The 18,976-nt window shown below is 38.0% G+C and overlaps 1 protein-coding gene across 1 annotated transcript in view; it reads left to right on the top strand.

Annotated features, from left to right (window-relative positions):
* Nucleotides 1-18,976, top strand: part of prkg1l (protein kinase cGMP-dependent 1, like) — a 71,909-nt gene that overhangs the window by 23,002 nt on the left and 29,931 nt on the right. Inside the window, exons 5-8 of the mRNA XM_022671126.2 lie at nt 925-1,038; nt 14,313-14,418; nt 14,634-14,697; nt 17,640-17,717. Coding sequence (XP_022526847.2) covers nt 925-1,038; nt 14,313-14,418; nt 14,634-14,697; nt 17,640-17,717 — 362 coding nt within the window. The remainder of the gene's footprint in view (nt 1-924; nt 1,039-14,312; nt 14,419-14,633; nt 14,698-17,639; nt 17,718-18,976) is intronic.

Below are 18,976 nucleotides of genomic sequence, written 5' to 3'. Positions count from 1 at the left end.
TTTTACATTCTCGACAACTAGTTCTGACACTTTCTAGAGCAAAATGTTAAATACAGGTTTTGAAACTGCTGTTGGGTTATTTGTGTTACATCGGGATTTTAGCCTGACAGAATAATGCCAAGAGTAGAAGAGGCAAAGTTGGCATCAAAGCAAAAGGTGCTAAAGTTTAAAACATGTTTTGAGTGGTTTAACACATTTTTCTTTACTTCATTGTTTCTACAGGGAGGCCGATCTAGTAACCGTAACCTTTTCTTCCACTGCGGTTCATTGGTTATGTGTGCAGCATGTAGCTTTGCGTTGTCTTTGCGTTGAAAAATGCATGACGTTCCTGGAAAACATAAGCTCTTGAAGACAGCTTTTTTTTTTTTTTACTTTTCTTCAATAAGGCTGTCATCACAGCCTGACGCTGACGGACTGGGTTTTTTTTTGTAATTGCAAATTGACGCATAGACAACAACACACAATTTGAAACGCTCACAACAGTGTTGTTCCACTTGCATAAACTATATCTGTAGACTCTAAATAGATATGACGCAAAAGCATAAATACTGCTTAAGTGAATTGAAAGGATAAGAAGGGAAATAAAGGGAATAATCTCAGAGTGTGATGTTGTGAGTGAATAAGAGTGTGAGCGCATTAAATGGAGAAATCTGTCCTCGTCGCTAAAGTGTATATAGTGCAGTTATCAGCACTATGAGCTTCACCGATATACCACCTTGATGTGACAGGTTGCTCTGGTGCCGCCGGTTTCCATGTTTTCTGCACCGTGGCGTCACCTTTGGAGGTGTTGCCTGTAATCTGTGACAGCTGAGCTAATCTGTTTCTCAACACCTGTCGTCCTTGGCAACTGCAAAGACCTGAGACTGATGGAACAGCAATAATGTGTGTGTAAATGTGTGTGTGTAAATGTGTGTGTGTTTACAGAGGGAAAACTGGAGGTGTCCAGGGCCGGGCAGAAGCTGCACACCATTGAAGGTGGAACACTGTTTGGAGAACTGGCTCTACTTTATAACCATACCTGCACTTCAACTGTCACAGGTACAAACACACACACACACACAGATACTTCTAAGGCCTCTTTTTTTATTTATACCCCTCCCTCTTGTCCTCAAGTGTCACCTTTCTCCTTGGAACTGAGTTACTAAGTGAAGTGGTTGAACTCCTCCAAAAAAAATAGGACAAATCTTCAATCACAGATGTGTAGGCAGCTCTTACAGTCTGTTTTGTAAGCAGAGGATCAGCAAAGTTCAGCTTTGTTTCACGTTTCAATTTAAGGCATCATATCTATCAAAAAGAAGGGGGGGGGGGGGTGATGCATCAGTCATTTATTATCCTCCAAAACCAGGTGATACATTTAAAGGACAACTTTTGTGTTAAATAGACTTGGGGTGTAGTAAAATGATAACGAGTACAAATGTTTTTGAATTACAACTTACAATGCTAGTAATAGAGGCATAGCAATGCCCATGACCACGTAGTTTCAACGTATTATGGCCCTTTTCTTCATAACATAAAGCACAAAAAATATTGATAGTAGTTTATCTTCATAGCGAACTTAAATAACTTTTTCCACCTTTTTTCCAATGGTGCAGCAGCTACATCCTGCACCTAAGGCTGCTGCATTAATTATGGTGGAATAAAAACAAGAAGCTAGACTTGCGATGTAGTAAAACATGATAACGAGCACTAATATTTTGTTGAATAGCCCACCTCTATTCGTCCCAGCATTCCGAAATTCAATGTTTTTTGTTGGAGCTTCCAACAGGCTTACAATGCTAGCGATAGAAGCATAGCATTGCTCATTCAAGGAATAGATCCACACTTCATTTGTGGAATTCTTAAAATTAATTCACAATGAGTCGACTAAAGAGCATGTACGAATAGGAAGGACAGGGGAACAGATTACAAAATTAATTATGTGTAAATATTATAAAAATATTTTCAGCAACAGCTGGAATTTATTGATTTCCACAGAATTCAAAATTCATTCACATAATTCAGTTTTTAGTACCTTGTTTCAAATGTCAGGGCCCTTGGAATTCTACCAATGAAGCATGGAGCTACTTTGAGTTTGTTAAAGGTGTAAACATAGTGATTTCTTTGCATAAGCAATGCTATGCCCCTATCACTAGCATTGTAGACCTTTTGGACGCACCAACAAAAAACATTGTATTTCGTAATGCTGGGACGAACGGGGGTGGGCTATTCAACAAAATATTCGTACTTGTTATCATGTTTCATTACACCCCAAGTCTGTTTTACACCGAATTTCTCCTTTAACTATTCACTAGCTTCTTGTTCTGATTTTTCCATTCCACCTTAAATCATGCAGCAGCCTCAGGTGCAGGATGTAGCTGGTGCACCATTTAAGGTGGAAAGAGAAATTTAGTTAGCTAGCTACCAAGACAAACAATATTTTTTTTATATTATGAAGAAAAGGGTCATAATACTTTGAAACTACATTGAATGAAGGTAATGCAATATAATCATATTTTTTATAAACTTTTTACAATAAACATTGTTAAATAGATATTTTAACGAATTATGAATTGACACTACATGATTACACATTACTACATTGAAATGCTTATTAATACTTAATAATTACCTAGGATCAGTTAATAATTAGTTGAGATATTTTGTATTCAGTTTTACTTTATTATTTTAAAGTTTTGCTGGAAAACAATACATTTGTGGGTTTCTTTGGTCGCTTTTGCTGCCATCTTGTTAGTAATTTCTCAAGGCAAGATGAATTATGGGAGTAGGAGAGAGGCCTGATAGTAGGTGCCAGATGGATGGAACTTTCCATTTCTGAAGTTGTGTGGACCTTTAACTCTCACAAGACCGAATTATGTTCTTGTTATGTTATGGAAAAATATATGCAGGCTGTTTTCTTTCTGTAATGCACACAACATTTATAATATTACTATCATAATATTAAATCTATATTAACATATATCCAATTAACTAAATTAACTTTTTAATTCTAAACATGATAAAAAAACAATAATTTGTAAAAAATTAGCTTGTATTACTTCGCCTCATTTGTTCTGTAGTGCTGTCATGCCTCAATGTCTGAGTTGCAGATTTTTTCCAGTGCAGTGGGCGGGGCTAAGCTACTGTTTTATTGGCTGGTTTAGGATCTATTCTGATGGACAACAGGTCTCGATTGGTGTTCTGAGCAACAAAACATTAGAAAAAAGAAACTACATGATTTCCATTGTAATTGACGCAGGGTCTGAAAGGGTTAAAATGTACCAGGAATACTTGACAAAAGGCTATGATTGGCCACACATTCACATCCTGCAGGTCAGTGCAGCATTCTTTAGCTTGGATGGGTCATGGAAAAAATCATTGGACATGATACATGTACCTGTACTATTATTTTTGGCATGACAGAGCATATTTAATATTAACAACAACAATGTTTGACACTGATTTTCCACAGTCTGACATTTTCATCCTAAACACACAATGGCATTCACACACACACACACACACACACACACATGCATACACACCCAAATATAGGGAAGCTGTGTGAGCAGCATGCGTGAAGGGAGTGAAAGCCCACAATGAGCTCCAGATTATTCCCATCAGCGCTGATCTGATGTGGCACGGAGAGATCAATGGAATTTCAAATCAAAGATAAACCAAAGCCTCTACAAGCTTCCAGAACATTCTCAACCAAAGCACACACACTCACAGACTACCAAACACATCCTCCATCTGCTTTACTCTTCTGCTTATTCTGCAGCCTTTTAAAATAATATCAATCACAAGAAACATGCAGTACATGAGCTTTAATAACCAATACAATGAATTAGAAAGTTTCACTTTAACTGTAACTAATACTGGGTAGAGTCTAGTTTTGCTCTAAAAATAGCCTCATTCCTTTCAGATGCCAGTCTATACATCATTTGTGTCAACTCAATACAAACAGAGTGCCTACAAAAGCACCTTCATGCTTTAAATTTATTTTACTGGATTTAGATCTGGAGACTAGAAAGAACCAGCACTGAAGAACACTGCTAAAAGTAGTCATTGGATGATGTGACAGTAAAGGGATGCACATGGTCAGCAACAATACTCACCAGAGTATTACCAAATATTAACCAAAGAAAGAGTTTATCAGCTTTTTCCACCATTAAATAAATGAATAAAATATATATTTTTAATTCATTTTATCTTATTTAAAAAAAATGCAATTACAAAACTACAATGAAAAAGACATCAATATTATAAACTAATATTTTTAGCATCCAAAAGTTTGAAAAAGTTATTTTGTTTGTTTTGTCTGACCAAATAATGTATTCTGAATAATCACTAATTTAAATCACACTAAAGTGTTAGGATATTGTAAAGCAGTAGCATCTGTCTCATAATGCAAAAGAAAAAAAATACATTCAGGAAATTACTAAATGTTTGGTATTCAGCTCTTCAAACAAATGTTTCAGTCTTTTTACGTATTTGTTTTTCTTGCTATGTTTAGCCTAATAATTATAGTTGCTGAACATCCTAGCAGATTTCTGACCGGCTCAGAGGGACTGGTTACTAAATTAGCAGATGGAACGAAGGGTAGATGGTGGATAATAGGGACGCCATGTTTTGAACATTTTAGCGCTTTCCCCATTCAGCTCGTTAGGTAATTACGCCGCTCTTCACTGTCTGACTCACATGTATTAAAGTAGTAAACATACAGAGTTATATCATAGTGTGCACTGGACAGAGACACAGAGTGAGGGATTTAAGCACAGAACAGTCCTGTTTCAGATTTTTCTTCTGTTTTAAGACATTTAACATACAACCTTCCACCAGTTCTGCTGAAATTATATCATGTTTGAACATAAGAATGAAAACAGTTACATATTCATGGCAACTGCTTTGTTAGTACACCGACATGCCAAAGGTCATAAAACAGTAGTATGTAAACTGATCATGAGGTTTTACTTCAGGAGACAGCATGCCCACACCTGTATTATTAGTGAGGTGTTATCTAATTAGTGAGGATCAACTAGAGCTTAGATCGGGCCCAAAAAATCCAGCCCCCCAGGCCTGAGCTTTTTAAAAACATTTTCAGGCTTTTTGAATGAGTGAATTCTGTCCAGAATAATGTTAATTAACACTGCAACACTGAAGAAGCGTAGACCTATTATTTAAGAAAAATGTTTATTAAGAACCGATCTCCCCATCTACTCTAATATAATTAACAATGTCTAAGAAAATAAAACACTTTCTGAACAAACAATTTTTTTTTAAACATATAGCCTATAGCAAAACACAGAAAACAACAATACGGCTATGCACTGCAAACTCATTAAACCGAAATAGACCAAGAACAGTAACATAATTTACAATCACTTTCGTCTACTCTAAAATAATTAACAATGTTTAAGAATATAAAATACTTCCTAAACAAACATTTTTGTTTATTTTAAGCATTTAGCCTTAGTGCTAAACACATAAAACCGCAATAAGGCTATGCACAGACCAGCGGAGAAGATGACTCACTGCGCAGTCCTCACTGCATGATTACACCATTCTAACTTGTGCAATTTTTTATTTAAAACACAGTTTGATTTGCTTTATTTGCTATATTGTGATTATTGCTATATTGTGATTATTACGCCATAGATTGATATAAAATAAGAATAGCCTTAAAAAACAAAGCCAGACCCAGCCCGAGGAAAGTGGTGGGAAATCTTGGCTCTGGGGTCAGGTTGGGTTCGAGCAGAAAATCTAAGCTCTAGGTTGAACACTGGCCAGTGTGCTCATGGCAAGTGGATGTGAATTCAGGGAGGCCTGACAGTTGGTGCCAGATGGATTGGAAGTTGTTTGGTTATTTAACCTTCCTTGATCAGCAGTGTCACATACAGAACCAGTTTTCTGTTCTGTATTATACATGTATAATAAACTCTGAAGAAAACATATGGTATTAATTAGTAAACAAACCAAAATGTTATATATTTTAGATTCTTTAAAGTAGCACCTCTTGCTTAGATGACAGTTTTGCAGTTTTTGTCTTGGTTGGATTTTCTCAGTCAGATTTATGAGGCAGAGTCTCCTGGAATGGCTTTCAGTTAACAGCTGTGCTGAACTTGTGAAGAGTTAATTACTTGAATGTCTTGTCCTCTTAATGTGTTTGAGAGCATCAGTTGTAAAGTTGTGAAGACACAGGAAGTTACAGTTACAGGAAGTTACAGGAAAACAGTGAAAAGCTTTATTTGAGTAATGTTCTAATCCATATTATACCAAGAACTACTCAACTAAGTCAAGAAAAAAGACAAAAGTAATGAAGGTCAGAGAATCCACAAAATTTCAAGAACTTTTTTTAGGAAAATAACATCCAGTTTAGTCGCAAAGACCAGGATTTATCTCTGTTGCACAGGATAAGTTCATCAGTGTTACCAGCCTCAGAAACCGCAAGTTAACAGCACCCCAGATAGGAGTTTTTTGGTTTGTATAACACTTTTAAGTTACTACATGATTCCTTATGTGTTCCTTTATAGTCTGGTTAACCAAAACAATAAAATAAAAAACATTAAATGAAAAGGTACATTCAAACGTTTGACTGTATGTACCAGAAATACATCATAGAAGACATGCAACTCTCGCACAATTCACATCTATTTTCAATGCAGGAGCCGCCACACATATATCATACAGATAAGCAGTGTTCTTTAGCTTTAGCTTTAGCTCTTTATCCATCAGAACTCAGCTTGACCTCCACTGTTCCTGTGAACGGCTATGTCTTTACAAACTTACAACATTACAAACTCAGGAAACGACTACCCAAAATCACATTCTTATTAAAGACTTTTCTTTCTTTGTGATCTATAATCAGCTATGTTAATGTTCATAGTGCTAGGCAGCTGCTTAGAGGAATTCATGCTTGCTAATTGTAGGGACAAGGTTTGAGTAGTCAGGATATTAATAAACCTTTGATCATTGGTCTTTGCATGGTGCTCTTTTTCATGGTTTTCCTCTTTAACTTAATGCATTTTTGAGATCAATTTCCTTTAGGTCCTTTAAGCATTCACTGATTTACCAGGGGTGCTTAGGGATGCACAGATCAGTCCTAATATTTTTGGGTACATGTTATGTAAAACTCACTTTTTACAATTAGCTGGATTGGGTATTAGATAATTATGCTGCCTTATGGAAGTGTTGTATTATAAGATTATTGCACATAAACACCACCACAAAAACGTATTTACTTGTGTGATATTGCCCTTTTTCAATGATCCCTGACTTTTGTCATAACTGCAACAGATGGATTGGTGCATCCCTGGGGGTGTCTAAACATTTGCATACTGCTGTTTATACTGTTGGCTAATGCAAGTTAGGTGAGATTAGACCGTGTTGTGAGGCTAGACCGTGTTGTGAGGCAAACTCATTCTTCTTGTCCTTGTCTTACCCTACTCCAAGCCTGGAAAGCAAACATTTTGACAACAAAATGTATTAATGCTCCTTCTACCGATGAGGAGGATGCCCTGTAGTCAGCTCTGAGTTATTGAGTAGTCTGCATTTCTCTCTCTTTCTGTATATACATTTTCCCTCCTTTTCTCTCTCTCTTTCTCTCTCTCTTTTCTCTCTCTCTCTCAATCACCACCCCCCTCCCTCTCATTTGAGCTGTGGGCACAACCTTGACCTCTTTTCCAGTTTTTCTAATAGAGAGAGACAGAAAGCGAGTAGAGAGAGTAAGTGAAATAGAGGGTCAATAGTTTCGATAGACTGAGCATAAATTGAATCGGGACCTCGGGGACATGGCTTATTTTTCTTTACCACTATTTTTTTCTCACCATCACAAGAATGTACTATACGCTTTGCCATAGCGTACAGTTTCCGTTGTCAGAATATGTACTGTACATGATAAATATTAATGCATTCTACAAGCTACATCTCAATCCATAAAATATATAAATATTTATATATATTTTAGTTATATAACATATACAGCAGGGAAAAAAAATATTAAGCGCATCAACATATTTCTCAGTACATGTACTGTACTGCTGGGGTGTTCAAATGTTGCAACTGAGTTGTGTTGTGTTGAGTGTATGATGTTTGCCGTTGCCGTTTAAAGCTGTATTGTTCCATGCTGATTTATATTCGTAATGATCATAGTTTTGATGTATGATACATCTGTTCGAAGGCTCAGATGAAACAGTCACTGTTTGCCATTGATAAAATGCATAGTACATACAACATACTAGGGGTGGGCGATATGGCCCTAAAATAATATCACGATATTTCATGGTATAATTGCGATAACAATACTCTTGGCGATATGACGAAATACTGAATAAAAAAAAAGATTTCAAGAATACACTACTCCACCAAAATTATTAATATTCAATTTTCTTATTACACACGATAGGTATGACACACCCTTAAAAATAAAGGAGTCAATGATCCAAAATGTCATGGTACTAATAATGCGCTCTACATATCTCCATATATCTAGGACTAAAGTAAAATGAATGATACTGGACAGATATAATCTCTAGTCTCTACTAGATATATAAAGGGAAATGAGAACAGTGTGAATTTTTCTTTTGCTAAAAACAGTAAAAAAAAAGTAGTACTTTATGTGATAAATAGGGGTGGGTGGTGTGGCACGATATTTCAGGGTATAATATCATTCACGATATTGAAAAATGTTGCTGATATTATCGCGTACGGTACAATATGGCACATCCCTACAACATACTGCAAAAAAATGATGCATATATCTATACATAAATGTATACATAAAACCCATGCTAAATACCTAAATTGTAAAGTGCATACTATATAGTAATGCACACTATTACTGCCAAATGTGTCCATTCCTCTCTGCCTCTCTCTGTAAAGAGTTAGTCTCTAGGTGTCTAGTTTGATTGTCTGGCGCTTTTATCTTGTGGTCTGTGTCCTCTTTCAATTCCTTCTGTCCCTCTTTCCTTCTCCCTCTCTCTCTTTTTCCCATCCTCACTGAAAAAAATTCTCAATCTATTTTCTCAACACCCCTTTCGCCTTTCCCCCTCCTCCCTTCTTTCAGCGCTTCTGTACTTGGCTTGAGTGACAAGCTGAAATTGCGTTTCTCTCTCTCTCTTTCTCTCTCTCCTGCTCTTCCTTTCACATAATGCTGGTTCCGAAGGTCCAGGCGAACGTTAAACTCGATATTTGTGCTTTCTCAGCTGAATAGATTTCACACTATTGGCTTTATCACCGGCCAGGTGTACAACCCCAGGCCTGTTGGCTTCACCTCAGGACCCAATAAGTCCTGTTCCACTGCGTTTAAATCCCAGCACAGCTGAAAAACTGCAGAAGTAAGGCTGTGTATTGGCAAGAACCTAATGGTTCGATACGCATTACAATACAGGGGTTACGATTTTGTATATTGTAATTAGTGGTGTCGTCAATTGATTTAAAAATAATCAGATTTTTTTGGACCACTCAAACTCAAACTGTTCCAGGTCTCTCATACTTGAACTTCAGAACTTTCCAGAGCTTTGTTTCCATCCACCTCTGGATGCTTTTTGAAGTATGTTTTAGGTCATTGTCCTGCTGGAAGACCCATCACCCATGGCCATGGTTATCTTGATGGTCTCATGATGCCTTGCACATAGTCAAAGCAGCAAAACACCTCCCCCATATTTCACTATAGGTACTGTGTTCTTTTATTTGTAGGCTTCATTTTTTTTTCAGTAAACATTAGAATAATGTGTCTTTCCAAAAAGCTCTACACCGTAAAAATCAAAACTTAAAATTGTTCTCCTTAATGTGATTTTTAAGATTTTTAATTTTTAAGAAAATATTGAATCGCACTACAAACAATAGCAAACTAATCACCTCAAATAACATTATTAAGATTCTTGTAAAAAGTTGGTCTAACTAAATAATTTGTGTTGGCAAAATTTGTAAAATTGTAATAATGTGACTATTAACAAAAAATTAACAAAAGTAACAAAAAGCACAACTTCATTTATGCACACCTTCATTTTTTAGTTAATCCTTAAATATCAGCATGAACTTTAACTTAAAATGAATGAATGAATTATCTAAACTAAAGATTTGTAGTTGACTGGTTTTCTTTCAAACTTTAAAACTCAAATCTAGTGCAGTAAGTCCAACTTTTTCATTCATTCATCAGGGTATATTGGTCTCATTTGTTCTCAAGATGTTCACCCAGAAGTGTTTTGGCAAACTGTAGTCTAGCTTTTTTATGTCTCTGTGTCAGCAGTGTGGTTCCTTCTAAATTTATTGTCTTAGCATTTTATTTAATTTAAACGCTGACACTGATGCACCCTGAGCCTGCAGGTCAATCTGAATTTCCTTGAAACTTGAATTGGGCTGCTTATTCACCATTTGGACTGTCCAGCACTGGAACATTTCATCACTTTTTCTCTTCTATCCATGAACAGATACATTGCCATGGGTTGTACAAATCTTGATTATGTTGTGCAACGTGGACAAAGGAACATCAATATCTCTGGAGATGGACTTTTGAGAACCTTGAGATTGTTAAATTAATCAATATTTATTGATAAATATTTTTTCAAAATTTTGTTTTTTATGTCCTCAGACAGTTATCCTTTCTTCTTTCTGTTCTTAAAGCTTTTTGCCCACATCTGTGACTTAAACAAACCACAGGTGAGTTTAACCTGCATCACATGCTGTAACCTTAAAGTTATTTACTTATAGTGTTGTAGTCAAGATCGTTAGAGCTGAGTCTGAGTCAAGACCAAGACTTTTAAGAGTCGACTCCGAGTCAAGACCAAGACTGGGAAATAATAATACCAAGTCCAAGACCGAAACCAGATTAAGCTTAAAAATACAAATTCTTATTTAAATTCTATTTATTTTTATTCTACAATGCAAAAAAAAACCCATCACAATTTGCCCTCAACATCACTCATGGTAGTTCTCTCCCCGGCAGCATTAATATTTTAGCCAGCTTGTCACAAATGTTAGCTAGCTCATCGCTAAGGTTAGCTAGCTCTTCGCTAGTACAGGAGACTTGTGGAACTTGCTACTGACCTAGCCCGCAGTCTATAGCCTGCCCTGAAGTTTAGCTCTGAATACATGGGCGACTGAAAACAGTGCACATAGCGCTTGTACTCTCTCTCTCTCTCTCTCTCTCTCTCTCTCTCTCTCTCTCTCTCTCTGTGTGTGATTGACACCATTAATGTAATTCAATTTTAACCATCTAAAGCTGATATTTCTTAAACACTGAAATGCATCCAGTAATATGCTTAGAAAAATGCTGTTGACAGGAGGAGAGCATTTTATTCAAAGAGCTTGAGCCCTGTTACAACATTTTATCCCTAAAAAACAAAACATGATTATAATGAAGTTCCATTGTTATTATAAAATTAATAAGGGTGAGGCTATACAGAATGCCCAGCCTCTTTATTTGTTCCATCAACCGTACTGAAAACATACCAAAAACCTAAGGAACCGTGGTCTATATTGAGGTGTGAACCGAACCATTCATTTTCTGTACTGTTACACCCCTACTATTTACCCACAATTTTAAAAAAGGTGCCAATGATTTACTTGTGTGAAATAAAGTTAATTTCTTTGTATTCTTCCAATACACACAATCGAAGGAAACGTGTATAACAACTCAATTGTAATTGCAATAATTTTCTGGGAGAAATAAAAGGATAATTGGTAATGTTAGATTGGTCAGATCGAAACACTTGTTTGACTTTCAGTTGATGCAAAGACCAAAACTGTGGTCATATTGAGGCCTCTAAAATTGACCAGGCGCTATGTAAACAGGGGGAGTTGCAGTTGAAGTTTGAACAGGCTTCTTTCTTAATTAAGTCTGGATTATGGAAAACCTTAAAGCGCCATTTGAAAATGTCAGTCCCGCAGGAGTGACAGAAATGTGACATAAATGAGTGTTAGGTTGTGGACTGTGTGTAGTGCCTGTGGCCCGCTGGCATTTACAGTGAGTGTAATTACTACTGAGTAATGTACAGACTAGTTGAACACTGAACAGATCCACTGAGAACACAGAGTCTTATGGGGAGGAAAGAGAGAACCACCAGTATCTCTTCTGCTGGAGTCATTAGACTCAATTAATATGCATCATTATTAATTCAAGCAGAAGTCTGGAAGAGAAGATGGAGGGATCGGAGGAGGAGATGGAGTATAAGAAAAAGGAAGCCTATTCTGAGTTTTTCTCTATTTTTCTCTCTTCATTTGACAGAAATGGAGCAGGAAACAGGTCAGCGGGCAGCTGGGCAGTGAGAGGTTACTCTCTAAGGGCTAGGAGAGCATTGTGTGTCCACACTTTAACTGAGACCTGCCTTCACCTGCTCATTCACGTTATTTCGGTTGCGGAGAAACTAAGCCTGGCAGAAAGCCATCAATTATTCATGGTGTTTGTTTCTTTCTCAGGGTTGTGAAGGAGCTCAATCATTTACACCACAAATTAAACGTGAATAATGCTTGTCCGTTGCTATTATGCAGAGTGGAAAAATGAGTACTGTTTAAATAAACTGTTAAATTAGTATTATTATGCATTAAGTCTTGATTAACTCTCAGTGTCCCAGACGCTGTGTAGCCTTGACGGGGCATGTTTAGAAGTTCTCCAGCAGCAAAATGCTCTTAAAATGTAAAAGGATCTACCTACTGTAGCTGCATTCAGAGGCCCTTTTAAGGGATAGAGCATTGCAGTAACAAATATGTTGACCACTTTTCTATTGCAGGGCCTAATGGTTATTAAGGATGCACCATACTGTTCCATATTAGTACAGATTTGTTAGTCTGGCTATGTTTTTGTTTCCATTGGCTGTGCTGCTTAATCAGAACCAGAATGTGCACAGAACAGAGCATATTAGCTAACTAAATGCAAAATGGAGAACCGCATGTTTTATTTAGCCACCAGACTCGTCCCACATTACAACCATAATCGTTCAATGTCACCAACATTAGCAATTATCAATGCCAGTGACTGGGCTCATCCAACATCATCATTGCAGCTCAAGCAATGCCAGCGACTGGCCTTATCCAGTGTAACCAATACAACTCTAGCAATGCCCGCAGCTGGTCTCATCCAGTGTCAGTAATGCAGCTCTTGCAGTGCCAGTGACTGGTCTTATCCAGCGTCACCAATGCAGCTCTAGCAGTGCCAGTGATTGGTCTCATCCAGCGTAACCAATGCAGCTTTCGCAATGCCAGTGACTGGCCTCATCCAACATTGCCAATGTAGCACTAGCAATGCCAGCGATTGGCCTCATCTAGCATCACCAATGCAGCTCTAGCAATGTCAGCGACTGGCCTCATCCAGTATCACCAATGCAGCTCTAGCAATACCAGCGACTGGCTTCATCTAGCGACACCAATGTAGCTCTGGCAATACCAGCGACTGGCCTCATCCAGTATCACCAAAGCAATACCAGAAACTGGCCTTATCAGGTACCCTCTACAAAACTTCACAGCATCTGTGTTACTGAAGTGGATAAATAGTCCTAAATGAGCAAAGAGCAGGAGTACAACCCATATTCTTCACAGCAAGTGTACCCCATGTGGAGTCAAATTGGGGGGCAGGGTTGGAGTGCTTATGTTTCAATATGGCAGGTATTGATCAGATAGGATTAAAGTGATACAGAATATCACTATACTGATATTTTGTCCCGCCTCTAGTTAGCAGTAATGACGACTGGGCTCATCCAACATAGGTAATGCTGTGGAACTTACCGGCTAGCCAATAGGAAGACCCTTCAGTCTTCAAGCTCCCCCACTGAACAGTTCTGAGGCCACAAGTAAGCTAACTAACCATGATGAGAAACCCGTGCCCAGTCTGTAAGCATTCCGTGTCAAACCATGTCCATAAGTAAAAACAGTGGTTGCTATCCATACTCAGAACCATGAAAAGTGGCCAATAACATGCCAAATGTAATGGAACAATGGTTACAAGTTTTGTGTCCAATGACTTTTGCCAGGTACCTTCACTGGCCTGTGTTATGTGTGTATTTGTCCTCCTGCTTTGAATGTGGATGGGATTGCTATTGGAGTCATTTTTCTGTTCCTACGGACAGTTCTAGCCAGAAGCCGCCAGTACGCATCCCAGTACACATGTGACACTGTGGAGCAAGTATGTTTAATTACTGCACAGTGGAAATGGAATGTTTTATCCATCTGGAACCCACCATCAGGCTTTGCCCCAACTCCAATACTGAATAACCAGAGATTAGACTAAAATGATGCCTGTACATTAATCATTGGCAATATATGGAATATATTTAAAAGAGTGTACCTTGTAACACTGTTAATTATCACCATACCTCTCTTTCTCTCTGTCTATCTTTCTCCAGCCCTGACGAGTAGTAAATTGTGGGTGATTGAGCGGCAGACGTTTCAGAGAATCATGCAGAGGAGCAGCCTTCTAGGAATCACCCAGAATCTGGATGTTCTCCGCAGGTTATAACCATAGTTACCATTCCTATAGAACTGTAGACAATGGAAGCCCTTGAAAAAGCCCATTCATGGAGAAACATAAATTATTTCCTAGATGTGATTCCACTGTATTTTTCACTTTAGCTCCACAGCAACATTAGCATTATGCAGTGGCATCTCAAAATTGTAAAAAAAAACACACTCATTTGTTGTTGTTTTTTTCCCCTTTCTTTCTTCAGTGTGCCGTTGTTTTGTGCCTTTCCAGAGGACATCCTCATTAAGATCTCAGATGCTCTGGAGGAGGTAAGAGATGGGACAGTGTAGTCCTTTACTTTGGCTCATTAGGTCATGTTAACATCAGTGAGCTCGATATGTTAATTTTGCTTAAAAACAGTGATTTATTAGATTTTATTACATCTTAAAGATATTTAAAGTTCTTATTTATTCCAGTTCCAATGTATGCAGTCTTATCATTATTTATAAAATGATATAAAATGCTCTTAAAATGCCAAAAATATTAAAAACACATCATATGGGCTTTTTTTGGCTTCATTTCTATAAACGTTGTTTTTAAAGGGTCATTTCGTATTTTTAATTGTTTTAATTTTGAGGTGGTCTCTATTATGAATGAATGGCCTGTGAGTTTATGTTATGTTTAGTTCAGTGGAGCAGTGGGCAGGGAAGAACGACAGGATTTTGGCTCTTACTCACAAATATTCATGACATGCAAACGTATAGCTTCTGATTGGCTAACAGCACCGTGACGCTCCCACCATGCTTTTTCTGGCCTTTTCTGGATTTTCTCCAAAATCCAAAAAAAAAAAAAAAAAAAAAAGGCAAAAACAGAAAAAAAACACAAGAAAAGCCAAAAAACAAATTTACTAGACTACAATAACTAAATAACAAAAGACTAGATCAAGGAACACAAACAAAGGGGCTTATATGCTCGTAGAGGGTAAGGAACACCTGGGACCGGTAACGATGGGGCTGGGTAACAAACAAGACAGGTGGGAACACTAATGACCAGGGTGGGGCTTGGGCGGAAACAAGACAACAACAAAACAGGACCATGTGCTTACAGATCACATGGCTAGGAATGCAAGTAGAACAGAGGACAGGAACAAAAGGGACCAAAAAAGTTAAAAAAAAAAAAAAGAAAAAGAATAAAAAAAAAACACAAGACAGATACGGCTAAATTGGGACTGCTATAGTCATTATCTGAACAATATACCAGCTTAAACTGCACCTGCAGAGCTGTTTATCACAAACATAGTTGGATCAAATTGATGGCCATTCACTTTTATTTGGGACTCTCAGGGGTGCTGTTGCTTTGGTCTGTATTAGTGTGACTACGGTATTAACACATGCCCAGATGAATCTCACCAAGGATAAAAATTTAACTGGACCAAAAAGTGCAGGTGTGAAACTGCCCTAAAAGTAACCATGTAAACAGAAACCTAACTTTGATCTTTAAAATTAGACTTTTCGATTAGATTTCTTGGAACAAGTGTGTCTGTCAATTGTGATTCAGGCTTTATGAGCTACAGGAGCTCATTCTGAATCAGCACACGTACTGCCTAGTGTTTGATTCATGCGGTTAGTGGTGTTGACTCTTCAGTATGATCAGGAACAGAAAGGAATTTGCTCAGGATTTGCTGATGTCAAATTTTGCTTGTTTTTCACCTCCTCCTTTTATCCCTGTCTCTTATCATTGAGCAAAATTGCTTAGACGTCTTAGAGATCCTGCTTGATGTAGCGTTTTAAAGCATGAAACCTGTGATTCATGTTGAATTGAATCAACTAGCAAACCAGATTCATTGAGAAATTTTCTTTATGAAGCTTCTTTGACTGAAGCTGGTTTCAGGAATCCCTTTATTTTCCTCATTAGTTTGTTTCTGTTTTATGTAATTTACATATACAACCCCAAATCAGAGAACGTTGGGATGGTATTGAAAATGCACATGAAAAACCCAATGTTACTTACATTTACTTTGACTTTTATTTCATTTCTCACAGTATAAATTAAACCAAGATATTTAATGTTTTGTTAGATAATATTAATATACTTGCATTACTGCATTTCAGCTATGTGACTTAGTCCCAAAAATTAAGGGCCGTAAATATGTTTACTTAATTTCAGATTCACACTACATGACCTTCTGAGTCGTCAGTTGTGCTGTACACACTATACGACTGGCTCTGCTGAAATCGCGAGTCGTTGAATTGTTGGGACTTTCACACTACATGAATGATTGGCGACACAGGGTGACAAATTACATGATTGTTCACAGTGGGAAATCACAGACTCACTTGGCTGCTCTCCACAACCATGTTTTATCACGAGAACATGCCAGAACTAAACACACACACAAGGACTAGCGATGCCATGCCAGAGAATCTCTGTAGAGGAGAATGCACACTTGCAGTGAGTCCAAAATGAATGGGTTCATATGGAGCAATTGAGTAAAATAATTTTCATACTGAAATATGTACTTTCTAAGACTAAAGGAAGATTGCAGAAAATGTGTTTTGGGCCTGTGGTTCTCTCTTTCTGTGATCCCGTTGGCTGTGGGTAGCCACTGCTCCTGACTCCCAGTTGCCGACTGGGTCTGATATCTAGCATGCCAAAAATTTGCCAAGCGTCTGCGACTGGTCAGAGATCAGTCAGTAAAGACTCACCGAGTGTCCTTCAGTAGTTTAGACTATAGGACTGAGCGAGCACCAAGTGATCCTCGATTTGCCTCCGAGCTGATTATTTAAAGGGGATCGACAGAAAACTATCTGCAACTGAAACTTGGGCTAAAATCATGTAGTGTGAACCTGGCATAAAAGACATTTTGGCTCAGAATATAAGAAAGCATGAAGTGTTTTGTCTCATTCCTTCTGCAAAGACATCTTAATGGGTGGAACCATACAGGGTCATCAATGTTGCATTGATTATTGGGTACAGATCAGTGCTGACAGCAACCTATACCATGACAGACCCTGGCTTTTGAAGAGAAAAAGGAAGAACCTTTGTAGTCATGCTGTAAGGAACATGCATTTGTTGACAACTTGAATATCCTCTGTCTTTCATTCTGAAAGACTCTCTAGGAGTTTTTAAATTTACATTGTTATTTAGTTTTTTCAATTTTCTCACTCCAACTTTATTTTGAAATGTGTTGCATTTTCCATACTGTTCCAGACTTTTCTGATTTGTGGTTTCATTTCATTGTGATATATCTCCAAACACACTGTTCTGTCAGTTTCATTACAGTGAAGGGGACTACATCATTCGTCACGGCTGCCCAGGAGATGTCCTCTTCATCATAAGCCGTGGCCAGGTGAGAAACCGTCAGGTATTTGAATGCAGTCACACCTCTATGATGGTCTCCTGAGTGGCACTGCTGTTAGCTAATGTAACAGAACTAGCACTTAGTGTTCTCCTGCAAGCGTGTTGAGCTGTCCAGTAATGTTGCCTTAGTGGAGTATTAGCTACTGGTGGAAAATGAACATGGGATAACATGACAACATCCACCAGCGACACCAGAGAAACCACCTGGAAATGATAGTTGCCATCTAGCAACTATTAAGCAACAACATAGCAACCAGCTTCACAACCACATTACAACCATTTTGAATACCACAGCAACCACCTACCAACACCCCTTTGCAACATCATAGGATCCACCTGGAAAACTAAAGCAGTCACAGAACCAAACTGAAGCAACCACCTTAACTAATACTATAGAAACCACCTGGCAACCACCTTAACACCAGCATAGCAACCAACAAGGATATCACAGCAACCATCCAACAACACCAAAGTGATCACCTAGCAACCACTTACTAACAGCATTTCAACTGCATGGGATGCCATAGCAACGGCCTACCAACAGTTTATCACCACTCTGCAACATAATAACTGCCACCTGGGATATCACAGCAACCATCTAGCAATATCAAAGTAATCACCTAGCAACCACTTACTAACAACATATCAACTGCCTAGGATGCCATAGCAACCGCCTACCAACAACATTTCACCACTCTGCAACACAATAGCAGCCACTTGGGATATCACAGCAAACATCTAGCAATATCAAAGTAATCACCTAGCAACCACCTACCAACACCATATCACCACTCAGCAACATCATAGCAAAACTAAAACAAACCTGGAACAGGGAAAACTAAATCAACCACCTAGCAGCACCATAGAAACCACCTGGGACATCACAGCAACCACTTAGGAACACAAAAGCAGCTTGATTGCAACACCGTGTACACCACCTTGCACACCGAATTAACCATGCAGCAAGCCACTGCCTGCTGAAACTGCCTGAAACTGTGCAACAATTCTGTGTTTACTACAGGAAATGCACTTTTCTCATTTTAAATGCATGTGTCTATTGTAGGATATGCTGGAGGCTGTATGCAACTAAATATGAATATTATTCAGGAAAAAACAGATATAGATAGCGAGGCGTGGGTCTTAGAAGGCCAAGCAAACTCAATCTCAGACTTGTGGCTTGTAAAATAGTATGGCACACAATAAATAATTGGAGAAATGTGCATAGCATCAGTAAATATAGCAGTATCA

Source organism: Astyanax mexicanus, chromosome 12, assembly GCF_023375975.1.
Source record: "Astyanax mexicanus isolate ESR-SI-001 chromosome 12, AstMex3_surface, whole genome shotgun sequence".
NCBI classification, from domain to species: Eukaryota; Metazoa; Chordata; class Actinopteri; order Characiformes; family Acestrorhamphidae; genus Astyanax; species Astyanax mexicanus.
Note: the sequence above shows the minus strand (reverse complement) of the source record. Positions and strands in the feature narration are given on the sequence as shown.